This window comes from Amphichorda felina (assembly GCF_050947745.1).
Source record: "Amphichorda felina strain 45539 chromosome Unknown scaffold_9, whole genome shotgun sequence".
NCBI classification, from domain to species: Eukaryota; Fungi; Ascomycota; class Sordariomycetes; order Hypocreales; family Bionectriaceae; genus Amphichorda; species Amphichorda felina.
In genome coordinates, this window is record NW_028145041.1 from 1,553,354 (window position 1) to 1,567,615 (window position 14,262).

Here is a 14,262-nt window from a genome sequence, read left to right on the forward strand (position 1 = left end):
ATATGGGGGCCTGGGGGTAGGAACAAGAACAACGAAAATGGATGTGATGCTATCATCTTCTTTGGGTTATGCATAGGAGAAAAAGACATGCGTGGACAGCGAAGGATATAGATCAGTAACGGCTTTACGACGGGACTGAGCTTACGCTACCCTCACTCAACTTGGTGCCTTGGTACCTAGGTAATTAGCCATGGGGGTAGCGATGGTGTTTTGGTGTCTACTACTTCGTACGGAGTATACCCCCTTTGAAAAATGGAATTTGGTTGGTTGCATGCATATATATTATGCTCTTGGATATTCAGCGTGCTGAATCGTTTCCAGGAGTTGTCGCTGCTTTGGCGAGACAAGAGACAGCAGGTGGTCTGATAAAGGTACGTACGTAACCGTACACAAGAACTAGATCTGGTCTCTCAGCTTAACTCGAACCTTGTTGGAATCCTGTCGTACTCGGATAAGATATCGTCATCTTCTCGAGCGGGAAGTGTTGGTGCACTGGTGTTACTAGCGGGGTGGAATGTACCCCGCTGCCTGTCAAATATTGACTCAATGTCGAGTTCGGCCGCCGCACTCGCCGATGATGAAGCCATCACCAAACTACGTTGAACAGCCCCACCACACCGCAACCACAACCGCATTGGTCAAACCATCACGTTGTCGAAGTGGCCTGCCAGCCGAAGAAGAGCACCAAAGGCGCCGCTAAAGCAGCTGCCCAATGAGAACATAGGATCGGAACGGGATGCGTTAACGAAGCGGGGACTGATGCATGGTCATGGGTGTAGCTGTGGATGGGTGGACAAAACGGCAGACCAACCCCTGCATTGCTGTGCTTGTAGCCGCCGGGCCCAGCCCCTCCGGTCTTCCCCAGCCAGTCGCCAGCGAGCACTGGTGATGATCATGGACCTGGGGTCTTTTTGGTCACTGTGCAGTGGCCCATCAGTGGGAGGCATGGCTGAGAAGGGAATCGAGTGACCCCAAAATCACCGAGACCTGCAGCACACAACCAACAGCCAACGCCCCCCCGACAGTGGTCTTGCCCCGTCACTCTCGCAATCACCAGGCGTCACATCTGGCGGAGACGAAGCAGCGGGGCGGCACAGGCCACTCTTGACTGCGCTCGGATACACGGCGACACTGCAGACTTTACTCCGTACTTACCTACATATTGCGGCCCGTATCGTCGAACCAACAAGCGGCTCGACTTGTCGCAGATCGGGCAGCTCCTTCACGACAACCAACAAACCCGCCTCTCTACGAATAGCAACGCCGTCGCCACCTCCGCAGAGCCGGAAAGGCTTTAAGATGGTCTTGTATCCGTTCCTGTAGCATAGGCCTGACTCTCCGCCCGTTCTGCGACACACACAACTTGACCGCTTCGCGTTCGGCGCCTCCACACTTTTCACCTCCGTCCCACCTCCACCATACACGAGGCTAGCCGTCGATCATGGGGCTCCTGACGAGCTTCGTCGCCGTGGCCGGCGTCGCCAGCGTTGCCAACGCCGTCATTGTCACCCCGGGCTCGCCGTGCGAGATGAGCTGCGGCAATGTCCTCACGTCGACGGAGCCGGATGATCTCGTGTGCCAGCAGGAGAGCTACGACGACGTCGAGGGTGAACTATTTAAGACCTGCGTGGAGTGCGAAATGCGCAGTAATTACTCCAGCGATGGCCAGACTGATGTCCAGTGGTCGCTAGGTAAGTCAATGCTAGAGCACCCGTCTGCAGCTGGTGCCATATGCTGACAATATCGCTATCGCCGCTACAGACAATTTGCGCTACACCGTATCGTACTGTCTCTTCGACACTCCCAAAAACGACTACCCCTTCGGCACCATCTGTGAGCAAAAGTATAATCTTCCTGCTTAGGATCGTACGGCGTCTTGTGTGCTAACGATGGTTGTAGTGAGGCTTGTGGCTTGTTCGCAGATGCGATTCGTATGAACAACTTGACTGCAGATTCCGACCCATATGGCTACTGTGCCATGTGGCCACTCTCGGATACAAAGCACTTTGGACAATGTGTTGAATGTTTGCGGATTGCCAACGAGGAATATGTGGCAAACTGTTAGCGAAATTCTGCACCAGAGAGTTTGGGGGTCATTGCTGACACGGCGACAGTCATCACCTATCTTCAAGCCGGATGCGAGCAGCAACCGGAACCAGGCATCTACGTTGCTGTCAAAGGCAATGTATTCTCGACGGATGAAGTCGAGGTCATCGATCCCACCCCTCAAGTCACTGTCGACCCAGACTGGTTTGACCAAGGACCCCTTGACGTTGGCGCCAAAGCAGGCATCGTTGCCGGCGGTATTGTCATTTTGCTCATGCTTTCTGGATGTGTCATTGTCTGGCGTGGCAAGCGCCGCCGCAGGGCCTTTCTGCGCAGCTACGAGCCTGGAAAGTCCAACATGAAGTCTCGCGCCAAGGTCTGGCCGTCCCCCCTCCAGGTACAGGGAATGAGGGAGGTTGGCGACACTCCTCTGAGTCAGAAACCACTTAGGACGTGGGACGAGTCTCCCGTGAGCACGAACTCGGACCAGGCATTCCCGCGATACTTTTCGCCGTACTCGTCACAGTTCAGCAGCCCCATCAACACTACGGATGCGCAGCAGCAGGCCCAATGGGCGGGGATAGGCGGGTCTCAGGTGCTGCAACAGCACCAGCAACAGAACTTGACGAAAAATATCGGTTTTAGCCTCGGTAGCGATGATTCGTCGGTGGGCAACAGCACCACAGGGAAGGACAAGGGCGAGTCCTATGAGATGCAAAACGTCGACCGCGGCAACAATGGCGATGACCGGTACTCGTCGCCCTCCTCTGACCAGCAGTCGTATTTCACACACTCGCGGACGTATAGTGGCTCTTATCGAAGCTTTCCTGGCAAGAGAGAGAGTGGAGTATGAATATCTAGGATGAAGTGAAGCTGGGGCGGCGTTTGGTGAGCGGGGAGCGTGGAGTTATGATATATACGGATATACCTTGGTTGTTTAATATACCTATACCAGTTTTCGTTACCTTGTCGTTATCATTATACGCCCTGGGGGCGCGGTTTTGGATACGGCGCAACGCGCATGTGTTGGCCTCGAATTAATAGATTCCTACCCCAAGGCTCTGATCGGTTCATGGACATGACATCGTAGAATAAGCTGAGCTGGTTCATTGAACGATGTGCGCGCAGACTGAACGTAGTGTCCCTGAAAATCTCGAATTGGACGCGGATTTGCGAGTCTAATTAAGTCTCTGGCTCCACTGTTGTACACTATGTTGATGGAGCATGATGGATGGTGAGGAGGAACGCGTCTCCATCGATTTTGTCACCAACGCGGGGCACTTTACGCGGTGCGCGTCCCCCTCGCAACCACCAACTCAGACCCAACACAACCACAACCACCATGCACTCATTACCAGGCGAGTCGGCCCCGAATGGCGCTGCTGGAGTTTCTAAAAACCACGAGGAGTACCAATATCTCGACTTGGTGCGTGAAATCCTCGAGACTGGCGAGCATCGTCCAGATCGGTAGGGTCCTCCCTCACGGCCGCCTAGAGCAGTCAGTCCATTAACACGAAGCCCAGCACCGGCACGGGAACATACGCCGTCTTTGCTCCTCGTCCATTGAAATTCAGTCTCAACAGGGATGGTAACACCATCCTTCCACTCCTCACAACGAAGCGCGTCTTCACCAAGGCTGTCATCGCTGAGCTACTATGGTTCGTCGAGGGTAACACATCCTCCCTCGCCCTGAGCGAGGCTGGTGTCAAGATTTGGGATGGCAACGGCTCGCGTGAGTTCCTCGACAGTGTCGGCCTTACCCACCGCGAGGTCGGCGACCTGGGACCTGTGTACGGCTTCCAGTGGCGCCACTTTGGCGCCGAGTACGTCGACGCGAAGACAGACTACACCGGCCAGGGCGTCGACCAGCTCGCCGAGGTCATCTACAAGCTCAAGAACAACCCCTACGACCGTAGAATCATCCTCTCGGCCTGGAACCCCCGCGACATCAAGAAAATGGCTCTGCCGCCTTGCCACATGTTTGCCCAGTTCTACGTCTCGTACCCGGGGAAGAGGCGCACAGCAGGCCAGGCCGCGGAGCAGTCGCCAGTGACAGAGGAGGGAGAGAAGCCCAAGGGTCACTTGCACTGCCAGCTCTACCAGCGGTCCTGCGATATGGGCCTCGGCGTGCCCTTTAACATTGCCAGCTACGCGCTGCTCACGCACATGGTCGCGCACGTCTGCGACCTGGTGCCGGGCAGCCTGACGCACGTTATGGGCGACGCGCACGTCTACCTCGACCACGTGGACGCGCTGCAGACGCAGCTGGAGCGCGAGCCGCGCGAGTTTCCGGCGCTCGAGATTGGCCGGGAGAAGGGCGGGAGCATCGATGGGTGGAAGGCTGAGGATTTTGTCATCAAGGGGTATGAGCCGCACAAATCGATTGCCATGAAGATGTCTGTGTAGAATGGAGATAGACCTCTTAATAGAATCTCTGTATCGGCTCATGCGACTACCATTGTATTTCCTTACCTTGGGCACCTGGTTGTAACTATGGTACCGGTTGCTGTAAAATGGCTAGAAGACTGATATGATTCTTGAAATGACAGACCCGATTCAGCTTTTTGTTTCGATCCCAACAAGTGGCTTGATGCTGTGGCTGAGGCACTGCCTAAACAAGTCAAGCGCAGGTGGTGAGCCACATTTCGCCTCAGAATGCACTCCGGGCTGCCCCACACACAGGACCCAACACCGCCGGAAGAAAAAAAAAATTGGAAAGGTTCTCTCAGCGGCAACAACCACCGACCGTCAACCCTCGCACCTGCCCACGACGCAATTGCGCTCTTTCCCCATCGTGTCGCGCTCTGCCGGTCGGTTACATCATCAGAGGAAGGAAAAACAAGAAGAAAAGATCTTCTTGCCGAACAAGATGACCATGGACGTGGTCAAGAAGACGGAGGAGGAGCACATCATCAAGCCACAGGCCGTGACACCTGCCATTGACACGAGCAAGTGGCCGCTGCTCCTCCAGAACTACGACAAGCGTACGTCCTTGAGCTCCTTTCCAATGGCTAGATGAATTGAGACTGACCTGATTCGTTCCAGTGCTTGTGCGGACGGGCCACTTCACGCCGATCCCCAATGGCTGCTCCCCCTTGAAGCGCGACATCAAGTCGTACATCAGCTCGGGTGTCATCAACCTCGACAAGCCCTCCAACCCCTCCAGTCACGAGGTCGTCGCTTGGGTTAAGCGCATGCTCCGGTTCGTAACTTGTCTCTTGAACTCGAAGAAGTGGCAAGAAACGTACGTGCTAACCTGTTGGAATGTAGTGTTGAGAAGACTGGCCACAGCGGAACCCTCGATCCTAAGGTCACGGGCTGCCTGATTGTCTGCATCGACCGCGCCACGCGCCTCGTCAAGTCCCAGCAGGGTGCCGGAAAGGAGTACGTCTGCGTCATCCGCCTGCATGACAAGATCCCCGGCGGCCAGGCCCAGTTCGCCAAGGCCCTGGAGACCCTCACTGGTGCTCTCTTCCAGCGCCCTCCTCTCATCTCGGCCGTCAAGCGCCAGCTGCGCATCCGTACTATCCACGAGAGCAAGCTCATCGAGTTTGACAACGACCGCCACCTCGGTGTCTTCTGGGTCAGCTGCGAGGCTGGTACCTACATCCGTACGCTCTGCGTGCATCTCGGCCTGCTGCTCGGCGTCGGCGCCCACATGCAGGAGCTCCGCCGTGTGAGGAGCGGTGCCATGGACGAGACCAAGCAGCTCGTCACGCTGCACGACGTGCTGGACGCTCAGTGGACCATGGACAACACCCGCGACGAGTCATACCTGCGCAAGGTCATCTCGCCCCTTGAGACCCTGCTCACTTCATACAAGCGGGTGGTGGTCAAGGATAGTGCCGTCAACGCCGTGTGCTACGGTGCCAAGCTTATGCTTCCGGGTCTTCTCCGCTACGGTATGGATTTCCGTTCTTATTTCCGGTAGTGTTACCCATAGCTGACCACATTTCTACAGAGTCCGGCATTGAGCACCATGAGGAGGTTGTGCTGATGACCACCAAGGGTGAGGCCATTGCTCTTGGCATTGCTCAGATGTCTACGGTTGAGATGTCGACGTGCGACCACGGCGTTGTCGCCAAGGTCAAGCGCTGCATCATGGAGCGTGATCTGTACCCCCGCCGTTGGGGTCTTGGCCCTGTCGCCCTCGAGAAGAAGAAGCTCAAGGCCGACGGCAAGCTGGACAAGTTCGGCCGACCCAACGAATCGACCCCCGCCAAGTGGACCTCGGGATACCAAGACTTCAGCGTGAGCGACGCGACGGCTGCTGCCGCGGCTGCCGCTCCGGAGGCGGCCCCCAAGGCTGCGGAGGAGGCGGCCGATACCAAGATGGAGAACACGCCCTCGTCCCCCGCGGCGGCCGACGATGCGGACAAGAAGAAGAGGAAGAAGCATGATGGCGAGACAGCCGAGGAGCGGGCCGAGCGGAAACGCCGGAAGGCGGACAAGAAGGCGGCTAAGGCTGCGAAGAAGGCCGGCAAGGGTGAGGCCGAGGATGACGAGAGCGACTAAGTGTGTGGAGGAGGAGATGATGGTGTTTGGATCCTAACACTGGCTGACCGATCTATGCGGGAGGTCATGGTCCATTGATCACAGGGACTTGGTCGTTGATCGTTTGTCGTTTGGTCGTTTGGTTGGACGGTTGAATATTTTTCCTTGTGTGCTGTGCTGTACCATTAGTGTGGCTTCGTGGCACCCGGCGTTATTGGCTCAGACAATTGGGAGGGTTAACAATAGTTGTAGATGACAATTCGAGCAATTGTACCAGAACAAACAAGTCCCTTGTACGAGGTGAACCTGAACATCGGCGACATGTCGGTGAGTGCCCCAATGAGGATGCGCTGAAGGGGGGACATTGGTCCTCTTTGGGCTCATTTGCTCCACGCGGCTGGAGATTCCTGATTGCGCGGCACCACGTGTGAGAGATATTTGGGGATGGCTTAGAGGGTTGCATTGATGATGCTGGTGCCAGCGGTCATTTCAGCCGCTCCTCTATTACCGAATCCCGACTGCACTGGGCCGAAGAAATGTCGTAGCCCACAACACGTGGTAATCGCTAAGCTTTCAACTAAGTGCCGTGGCCACTATGACGGCGACATCTAGCAGTACCACCATGAAATCCTACGCGTGGCGAAGCGCCAGACAGAGATAAACTAAATTTCCCCTCGGGTCGTGCGCCACAGCTCTCGGCTGACAACCGACGTCGACGTCAAGTCACACTCCCAATGCCGTCGGAGAGCGGTCGCGAGCCTATGGGGATGCAAAGTCAGGCGGCATGCGATGCGCACCTCACCTCACCATCACTTCAGCTCGGGCACTTGTTGTGGGGTACGGCCCCAGACGGCTCACTGGTTCTGTCTCTGGCTCGGGGCAACCTGGTTGGGATGACTGCTCCAAGTCGCTTCTCGTGACTTGTCCCCCAATGATCCCAAAGGCAAAATGCGCAAACGGCTATGTCTGTCTGAGTCAGCGTCTCACGGCACTGGGTTGGAGCTTGTTGCAGCCATCATTTGAGACGTCAATGTGCGTGGTAATTATGCACCATCCATCATCAACTCCCCGGGTTCCTGTCGGTGAAGAAAGCTGCCCCGGGCAGGTTGCGAGACAAAGGAATGGCCAGCCGTGTCTGATCACGCCCGGCGGGCTATGTCACACGGTCATTTCCCTCGATTCCAGAACTTAGACGCCCGCAATGCCATGCAGCAAACCCGGGCGCATGGGCCCGATGGAGGACCACGGAGAAAATGATAAAGGGCGGGAGTGGACGCCGCTGTTGGAGGAGGGGAGGAGAAGGAAGAGCATAGAAGAGGAGAAGCACCGGAAGCAGAAGCAAAAGGTGATTCAAATCTTCAAGATGACTGCCCTATCAACCCTTCTCTGCGTTACCCTCTTCATACTCTACTCGGCGGCGTCGCCTGCGAGGATCGCTCCCCTACATCGCCGCGATCTCACACTCCAAGTCGTCCACAATCAAGAAGATGACCTGCAGACGGCTCTGCCCGTCGACTTCCCGGACCCTTCGATAGTGCAGGACAACGATGGCACCTGGTATGCCTTTGCGACAAACTCGGGCGGGAAAAACGTCCAGGTGGCCAAGGCATCATCAGGCCGTGATCCGCTCGGCCAATGGACCCGCCTCAACACAGATGCCATGCCGGACAGGTCGTGGACGTCCGGGCGCAACACATGGGCGCCCGACGTGAAGCGCCTCCCGGACGGATCGTACATCATGTACTTCTCAGGAGAGCTGCCGGACACGCACCAGCACTGCATCGGTGTCGCGCGGTCCCGCAAGATCACGGGGCCGTACAAACCCGATGCCCAGCCGTGGGCGTGCCCACGCAAGCAGGGAGGAGCCATCGACGCCAGCGGGTTCCTGGACGAGGGCACGGGCAGGCGGTACGTCGTGTACAAGGTGGACGGCAACTCGATGCCCGGGTTCACGCCGTGCGGGACGGGCGTCGCCGATCCCAAGCTGCGTACACCGCTGGTCCTGCAGGAGGTGGACTTTCTGGACGGGGCCACCAAGAGGGGCAACCCAGTCGAGATCCTCAACCGCGTGGCGTCCGAGGACGGCCCGCTGATCGAGGCCCCCGAGCTGACGAGGCGCCCGGACGGCACGTACGTGCTCTTCTTCAGCAGCCACTGCTTCCAGGACCCCAAATACAACATCAAGTACGCGTGGAGTACCAGCATCCAGGGGCCCTACCAGCGGGCGGCGGAGCCTCTGCTCCAGACGGGCGACTTTGGGCTCAGCGCGCCTGGAGGCCCCACGACGGCCAAGATCAGGGGGCTGCTGGGCTCCAAGGACATTATGGGGTTTCACGGGAACTGCCCAGGTGGGCGGTGTTTCTACACGGTGCAGTGGGGGGAGGCCTGATGAGTTGTCTGCTGTGATACGTTTTTCCTTGTTGCGAGGTGAATTTTGGTTACTACTACCTGATAGTTGTAGTAGTCAGCAAATATACAAAGTTAATTTCGATGGCTGTGGGATGTGGATGTGATGCATGGTACATACTTAGTACTTCGTAATGAACATGGGATGGTTGGGAATGGATGATGTTAGTGTCGTGCTGGGTTAGGCCCTGATTGCCAACGACGACCGGAGGAACACTGAAACCGAGGCGATCTGGAAGAATCGTCCAATATCCCAAACCAGTAGGAGCAACTGTGGCGCTGCCAAATGCTCATTTTAAAGTACATATCATAACTATCACATCAGGAGGTCTAACTTCCAAGGATCTCAGCCCTGTGCGGAGTAGTTGAGCTTCAACACCAAAAGGAACCATGTAACTTCCTAAAAGGGTAGTAGCAGCCAGGCTGCGACTACTGATAGGCCAGACCACCCATGGAGCTCTGGAGTTGCACACTGGTACTCGTGGGTTAGTATATATAATGCTCGGAATATAAGAACCTCCTGCACCCCCTATGGGTATAGGCCAGGATTTCAATTCAACAAATCCTGTCCATCTTTTGGCCTCGCAACTTCATCACCTCTACGCATACTTGGATACTCCAGAAGCAGCAATGGCGCTCACCAACCGTTGTCCTCTGAAATTGGTGTTGGGCGCAGCAAACGCATGTTCCCCCATCTTATGCCATCAAAGATATTAAGTACTCTGGCTAAAATTTACCGCGACAGATTGGAGACAAGGCAGCCGACCCCATGGTGCGCTTCGACAGCTCGGAGGAGGTGAAGGGCTTCCTCGACACCTTCGCAGCGCGAGGCTATCACCAACTCGACACCGCTCGCATCTACCCGGCCCACGGGCCCGGGACCTCTGAGCCAAGAATCGGGGCCGTCGCTGCAGGTGATACGTTTGCTCTGGACACCAAGGTCAACTCGCTGGCGCCGGGAAGCCATTCCAAGCAAAACATCCTCAAGGACATTGACCTGTCACTCGAGGCGCTCAAGGTCAGGCAGATCAACATCGAGTACCTACATATGCCCGATAGGGCTACCGACTTTGAAGAAGCCTGCGAAGCTATGGACCAGGCATTCAGAGAGGGCAAGATTAGACACTGGGGCCTCTGCAAGCACACCGCCGACGAAGTCCAGAGGATTGTCGACATCTGCGAGGACCGTGGCCTCGTCAAGCCAAGCGTCTACCAGGGCCAGTACAACCCCATTGCCAGAGCCTGTGAGAAGGAGCTGCTTCCTGTCTTGCGCCGCCACGGAATGGCCTTTTACGCGTATAGTCCTGCAGGGGCGGGTTTCTTTGCCGGGAACCACAAGCATGTCAAGGCGGGTGGACGATACGACCAGTCGCTCTTCCTGGGCGGCTTTTACTCGCAGCTCTACCTGAAGCCGTCCATCATGGCCGCCACAGACAAGGCGCTGGAGGTGGCATCCAAGCATGGGATTGGCGGTCACGCTGCCGCGCTTAGGTGGACGGTTCATCACAGCGCGCTCAGCAACGCACATGGCGACTCGGCGATATTGGGTGCCTCGAGCAAGGAACAGCTGGCGTCAAACATGGACATGATTGACCAGGGCCCGCTGCCCGAGGATGTTGTGACCGCTCTGGAAGCCATTTACAACGAGGTTGAAGTTGGAGATGCCGTCCCGTACGATTGGTAATAGGGACTTGGCCATTTACAGTAGGAGCATCTCTTGGCAGTGCTGACACGAACCCACATGTTGCTGAACCCGCTGACAAATGGACGGTTACTGGGGAATGTCATTGCTGTGTATAAATGCATCTCGCTGAGATGACATGAAGTCTGATAGTTACTATTCATATTGAATTGGTTGTCATATTGCTCGGAATGGAATTCGTACCGCTGTCACATCCGACCCAGGCTACCTCGGCCAACGTGAAGCGACAGATTCACTCTCACGCAGCACGCGTGGCACATGCCCGAGCTAGAAAGCTTCGGATCGATCAACATGTGCATCAAAAGCATATTGCCGGTGAAAGACACCGTGTCGGTCAAGAATCGGAAACCCCATCCCCGGGTCCAAGTCCAAGCGGTGCCGTTGTCAAACGGTATAAGCACAACCAACCCCCAACCAGCGGAGTGCTGGTACCGGCGTCCGTTCCCAAGATCATTAGTCCCAGCGCATTTGAACCCGAACCATTGGCAAGCTTCTTAAGATCTCTTTCAGAGAGAGAGCATTTCTTGTTTACCCATTGTGAGGCCCCCCTCAGCGATGTCTACTTGTGACTAGCTATGGGTTGCACGACTGCTTGATAAAACAAAACTAATACCGTGTAAGACGTCACTATGGTTATACCCTATTTAGACTTCCACTGCCCAATACTGAATCGCCTCGCCGAATATCACGCGCACCTGAGGAAGAACTGGCTGTTCTTCTCCTCGACCGACATCCATTTCCTCAAGGGCTTCCTTCTTGCAGCCTGTCGTCATCTCTCTATGGTTTACCCGGATGGGGACTACGCTCAGCTTGCTATACAATACAAGCTCAGCTACGTCAAGAGCCTTCGTCAGGGTATATCGGCAGAGGCGGAACCGCCGAGCGGAACGTCTGTTACAAGAGCTTTGGTATTGGCATTTGATGAGGTTAGTTCAAACAACCGGCGTCCTGGGGTTCTCACACCCACACACACCGTATTAGCCAGCTCGGAGCATAGCAAGGGCCGGCCCCTCGCTAACAGATAGCAGGTCATGCTCCGTGATCTTCCAATGGCTTCGAAACACCTTCTGGGCGCCGTTCAGATGGTTCAATTGGCAGGCGGACCCCAGGCTCTGGGGCTAAGTGACCTTGCTCGCTACGTACTGGATAGCTGTGTGCTGGGAGGCTGCCTTTCGGAGTGGGAGCCAATAGTCAGCGGGAACAATGGCTTTATGAAGTTCGAGTTCGTTTAGTTCTTTTGCCTACTTTAGGGAAGGCGCCCCTTTGATCATGTGCTCTTATACCACCGTATTCGGCATTCATTGCCAATCAGGTAAATCAGGGCCTTAAGCGCCGAACCCCTGTCGAAGTGTTAGACATGCAGGCGCAACCGAAGCCAACGAAGCGCAACTTGCTGTGTTGGCGCCCACCCACCTGCACTTGCCTGCAACACACCCTCGCCAGTTCTGTCATCTTCCATCTTCAACTTCTGCGAGGCCATTGGCTGCGCACCCGAGCTACGTAGCCGCCAGCCAACAGAGATATGTGATGAGAATGCCATTCACAACTCCGACCGACTTCGCCCCGTGAAGGGGTATGCAAATCACGATGGGTGCGCTGAGTAGATATACAGGAGATGGCCAAGGTTTGCGGTTTTCTTTCGTGATGTTTCTTGTCTTGGTTCGTCTCTCTTCAAGTGCAGTTTCAGTCGCTCCCTTTGACAGTGTCTGGTACACTCGATTCCATCTACAATTGTTGTAATTCGTTGGACCTCGGCCAGCAATCGTATTCTTTCCTCGTCTGTCCGTTCCTTATGGCCTCTCGCCAAGCCCGTCTGGTCGCGCTGGTCGCGGCCATCGTCTCTCTCGCTCACCTTACCACTGCTCTCCAGGTCTCGCCCGACTCCCCCTGCTCGAGTTTCTGCATCGACGCGCCAGATCTGGACGAGTCGGACCCCGAGTCTTCTAATACCGTGGGAAAAGAAATAACATGCAACGACGACGACTTCACCTCCAAGCCTGCGGGGCAGAAGTTCCAGCGCTGCCTGGCCTGTCTGCAGGACAGCGCCTACACCTGGGGGGATGAGAGCGACCAACAATGGTTCATCTGTAAGATCAAGTCGCTAGAATTTTCACTGAAGGCTCTACTAACGAAATGACAGATAACCTTCGCTACTCGGTCAATTACTGCGTCCTGGGCTACCCCAACGCCACCGACTTCGAGTATAGCCCCTGTGCTCTTGACGTATCCTGTGGCGCCCTCGAAGAGGCCCTCACCGATGGCATCCTCGATCCTGCCTACGCAGAGCCCTATTCATTTTGCGATAAGGACGGTGGTTCCATCCTCTCAGACAGGATGGATGCCTGTAAGAACTGCGTGGCCGGTTCCGACTCCCACACCTACCTCACCAACTGTGGGTTACTCTATGCTCATGGTTTTCACTGCCCCCAATACGAAACTGACCATTCCTAGTCCTCACTGCCATCGAGGCAGGATGCGAACAGAAGCCCCTTGATGGTGTCATCGTCGGTCTCGATGACACCGTCTTCACCACTCAAACCATCCAGATCGTAGACCCCTCCTCCTCCGCCTCTTCCTCCTCCTCTGACGGGGGCGTTCAACTCTCACCTCCCATCATCGCTGGCATCGCCATCGGCGGCCTCGCCTTTGTCCTCCTCATCGCCGGCTGCATCTTTGTCCAAATCCGCAAGCGCCGGAACCGCCAGGCCAGACTCCGCCGCGCCTCCCCCCTGTCCTTCCGATGCCAGACGCACGTCACGCCCCGGACACCCAACTTCCCCCGTGGGCAGGAGAGCGTGGATGACGAGAAGCCGTATCTGGATCCGGCCGCCGCCCTCCACTCTAACCCCGTCATCATCCGCCAACAGCCTCGCCCTGGGCAGCTGTCTGGCATCACCGCCACGTCTGTCCCCTCGCCGGCCCCCGTACACTCTTCCCCCGTCTTTGCGTCGCCGGTCGACCAGTACAAGACACCCACTTCTACAACGTCCACACGCTCCAACATGCCTCTCCTTGGGGCGTCATCATCATACAAGCCATACGTGCCAAGTGAGTACGGGATCCACGACTCCGCCACACCGGGAATAGCCGTGTCGACACCCGAAGTGGTTCCCTATGTTGAGCAGCAAGGTGTCCCCAGTCAGGCCAACAACACATCACGCTCGCCACAGCGTACCCTGCGTATCACAACAACACGATGGGACAGATCGGGCGCTACCAACTTCGCCAGGGGCCAGGCGAGGATGAGTACCTCGCCCGGCTCCCCCGTCTCCTTTACCCAAATCCAGACATCGTTCCCGCCGCCTCCGTCTCCAAAGAAACGATGAAAGGAATGGGACAGATCACTGCCATGCTGTCATGTACATATACAGATTTACACTCCAAGGATACCCACCCACGATATGGTCGGACGAAATAGACGTAACTCTCAATGAGATGAATGAAGGCATGGATCACTCACTGCCTTGCTTCTTTAATATATCTTCTCTTTGCCATGCCGTCCATCTCCGTAAGCTGCTGACGTCTCATGCTAAGTACGTGTAGTTATATAACGCTTGGAAAAGGAAACGAAACCTTCGTGCCATTTGGCCACACCGCCATCCATCCAATTTTTC

At 56.0% G+C, this 14,262-nt stretch overlaps 6 protein-coding genes across 6 annotated transcripts; all 6 read left to right on the forward strand.

The window, feature by feature from the left end:
- Nucleotides 1–1,441: 1,441 nt before the first annotated feature.
- On the forward strand, nt 1,442–2,899 carry ACO1O0_009054 (uncharacterized protein; the record flags this gene model as incomplete). Its single annotated transcript, XM_083198407.1, has 2 exons — nt 1,442–1,691; nt 2,115–2,899. The coding sequence occupies 2 exons, from the start codon at nt 1,442–1,444 to the stop codon at nt 2,897–2,899; spliced, it is 1,035 nt and encodes a 344-aa protein (XP_083046142.1).
- A 489-nt stretch (nt 2,900–3,388) lies between these two features.
- TMP1 (thymidylate synthase) lies at nt 3,389–4,452 on the forward strand (the record flags this gene model as incomplete). Its single annotated transcript, XM_083198408.1, has 2 exons — nt 3,389–3,513; nt 3,570–4,452. The coding sequence occupies 2 exons, from the start codon at nt 3,389–3,391 to the stop codon at nt 4,450–4,452; spliced, it is 1,008 nt and encodes a 335-aa protein (XP_083046143.1).
- A 463-nt stretch (nt 4,453–4,915) lies between these two features.
- CBF5 (pseudouridine synthase CBF5) lies at nt 4,916–6,561 on the forward strand (the record flags this gene model as incomplete). Its single annotated transcript, XM_083198409.1, has 4 exons — nt 4,916–5,030; nt 5,092–5,248; nt 5,317–5,948; nt 6,008–6,561. The coding sequence occupies 4 exons, from the start codon at nt 4,916–4,918 to the stop codon at nt 6,559–6,561; spliced, it is 1,458 nt and encodes a 485-aa protein (XP_083046144.1).
- Nucleotides 6,562–7,741: 1,180 nt separating this feature from the next.
- ACO1O0_009057 (glycosyl hydrolase) lies at nt 7,742–8,929 on the forward strand (the record flags this gene model as incomplete). Its single annotated transcript, XM_083198410.1, is given in 2 exon segments — nt 7,742–7,885; nt 7,904–8,929. 2 exon segments carry the CDS (start codon nt 7,742–7,744, stop codon nt 8,927–8,929), a joined length of 1,170 nt encoding a protein of 389 aa, XP_083046145.1.
- A 786-nt stretch (nt 8,930–9,715) lies between these two features.
- On the forward strand, nt 9,716–10,630 carry ACO1O0_009058 (NADP-dependent oxidoreductase domain-containing protein; the record flags this gene model as incomplete). The annotated part of the gene is made up of 1 exon (XM_083198411.1): nt 9,716–10,630. The coding sequence occupies one exon, from the start codon at nt 9,716–9,718 to the stop codon at nt 10,628–10,630; it is 915 nt and encodes a 304-aa protein (XP_083046146.1).
- A 1,810-nt stretch (nt 10,631–12,440) lies between these two features.
- Nucleotides 12,441–13,974, forward strand: ACO1O0_009059 (uncharacterized protein; the record flags this gene model as incomplete). The annotated part of the gene is made up of 3 exons (XM_083198412.1): nt 12,441–12,735; nt 12,789–13,040; nt 13,100–13,974. 3 exons carry the CDS (start codon nt 12,441–12,443, stop codon nt 13,972–13,974), a joined length of 1,422 nt encoding a protein of 473 aa, XP_083046147.1.
- Nucleotides 13,975–14,262: the final 288 nt, after the last annotated feature.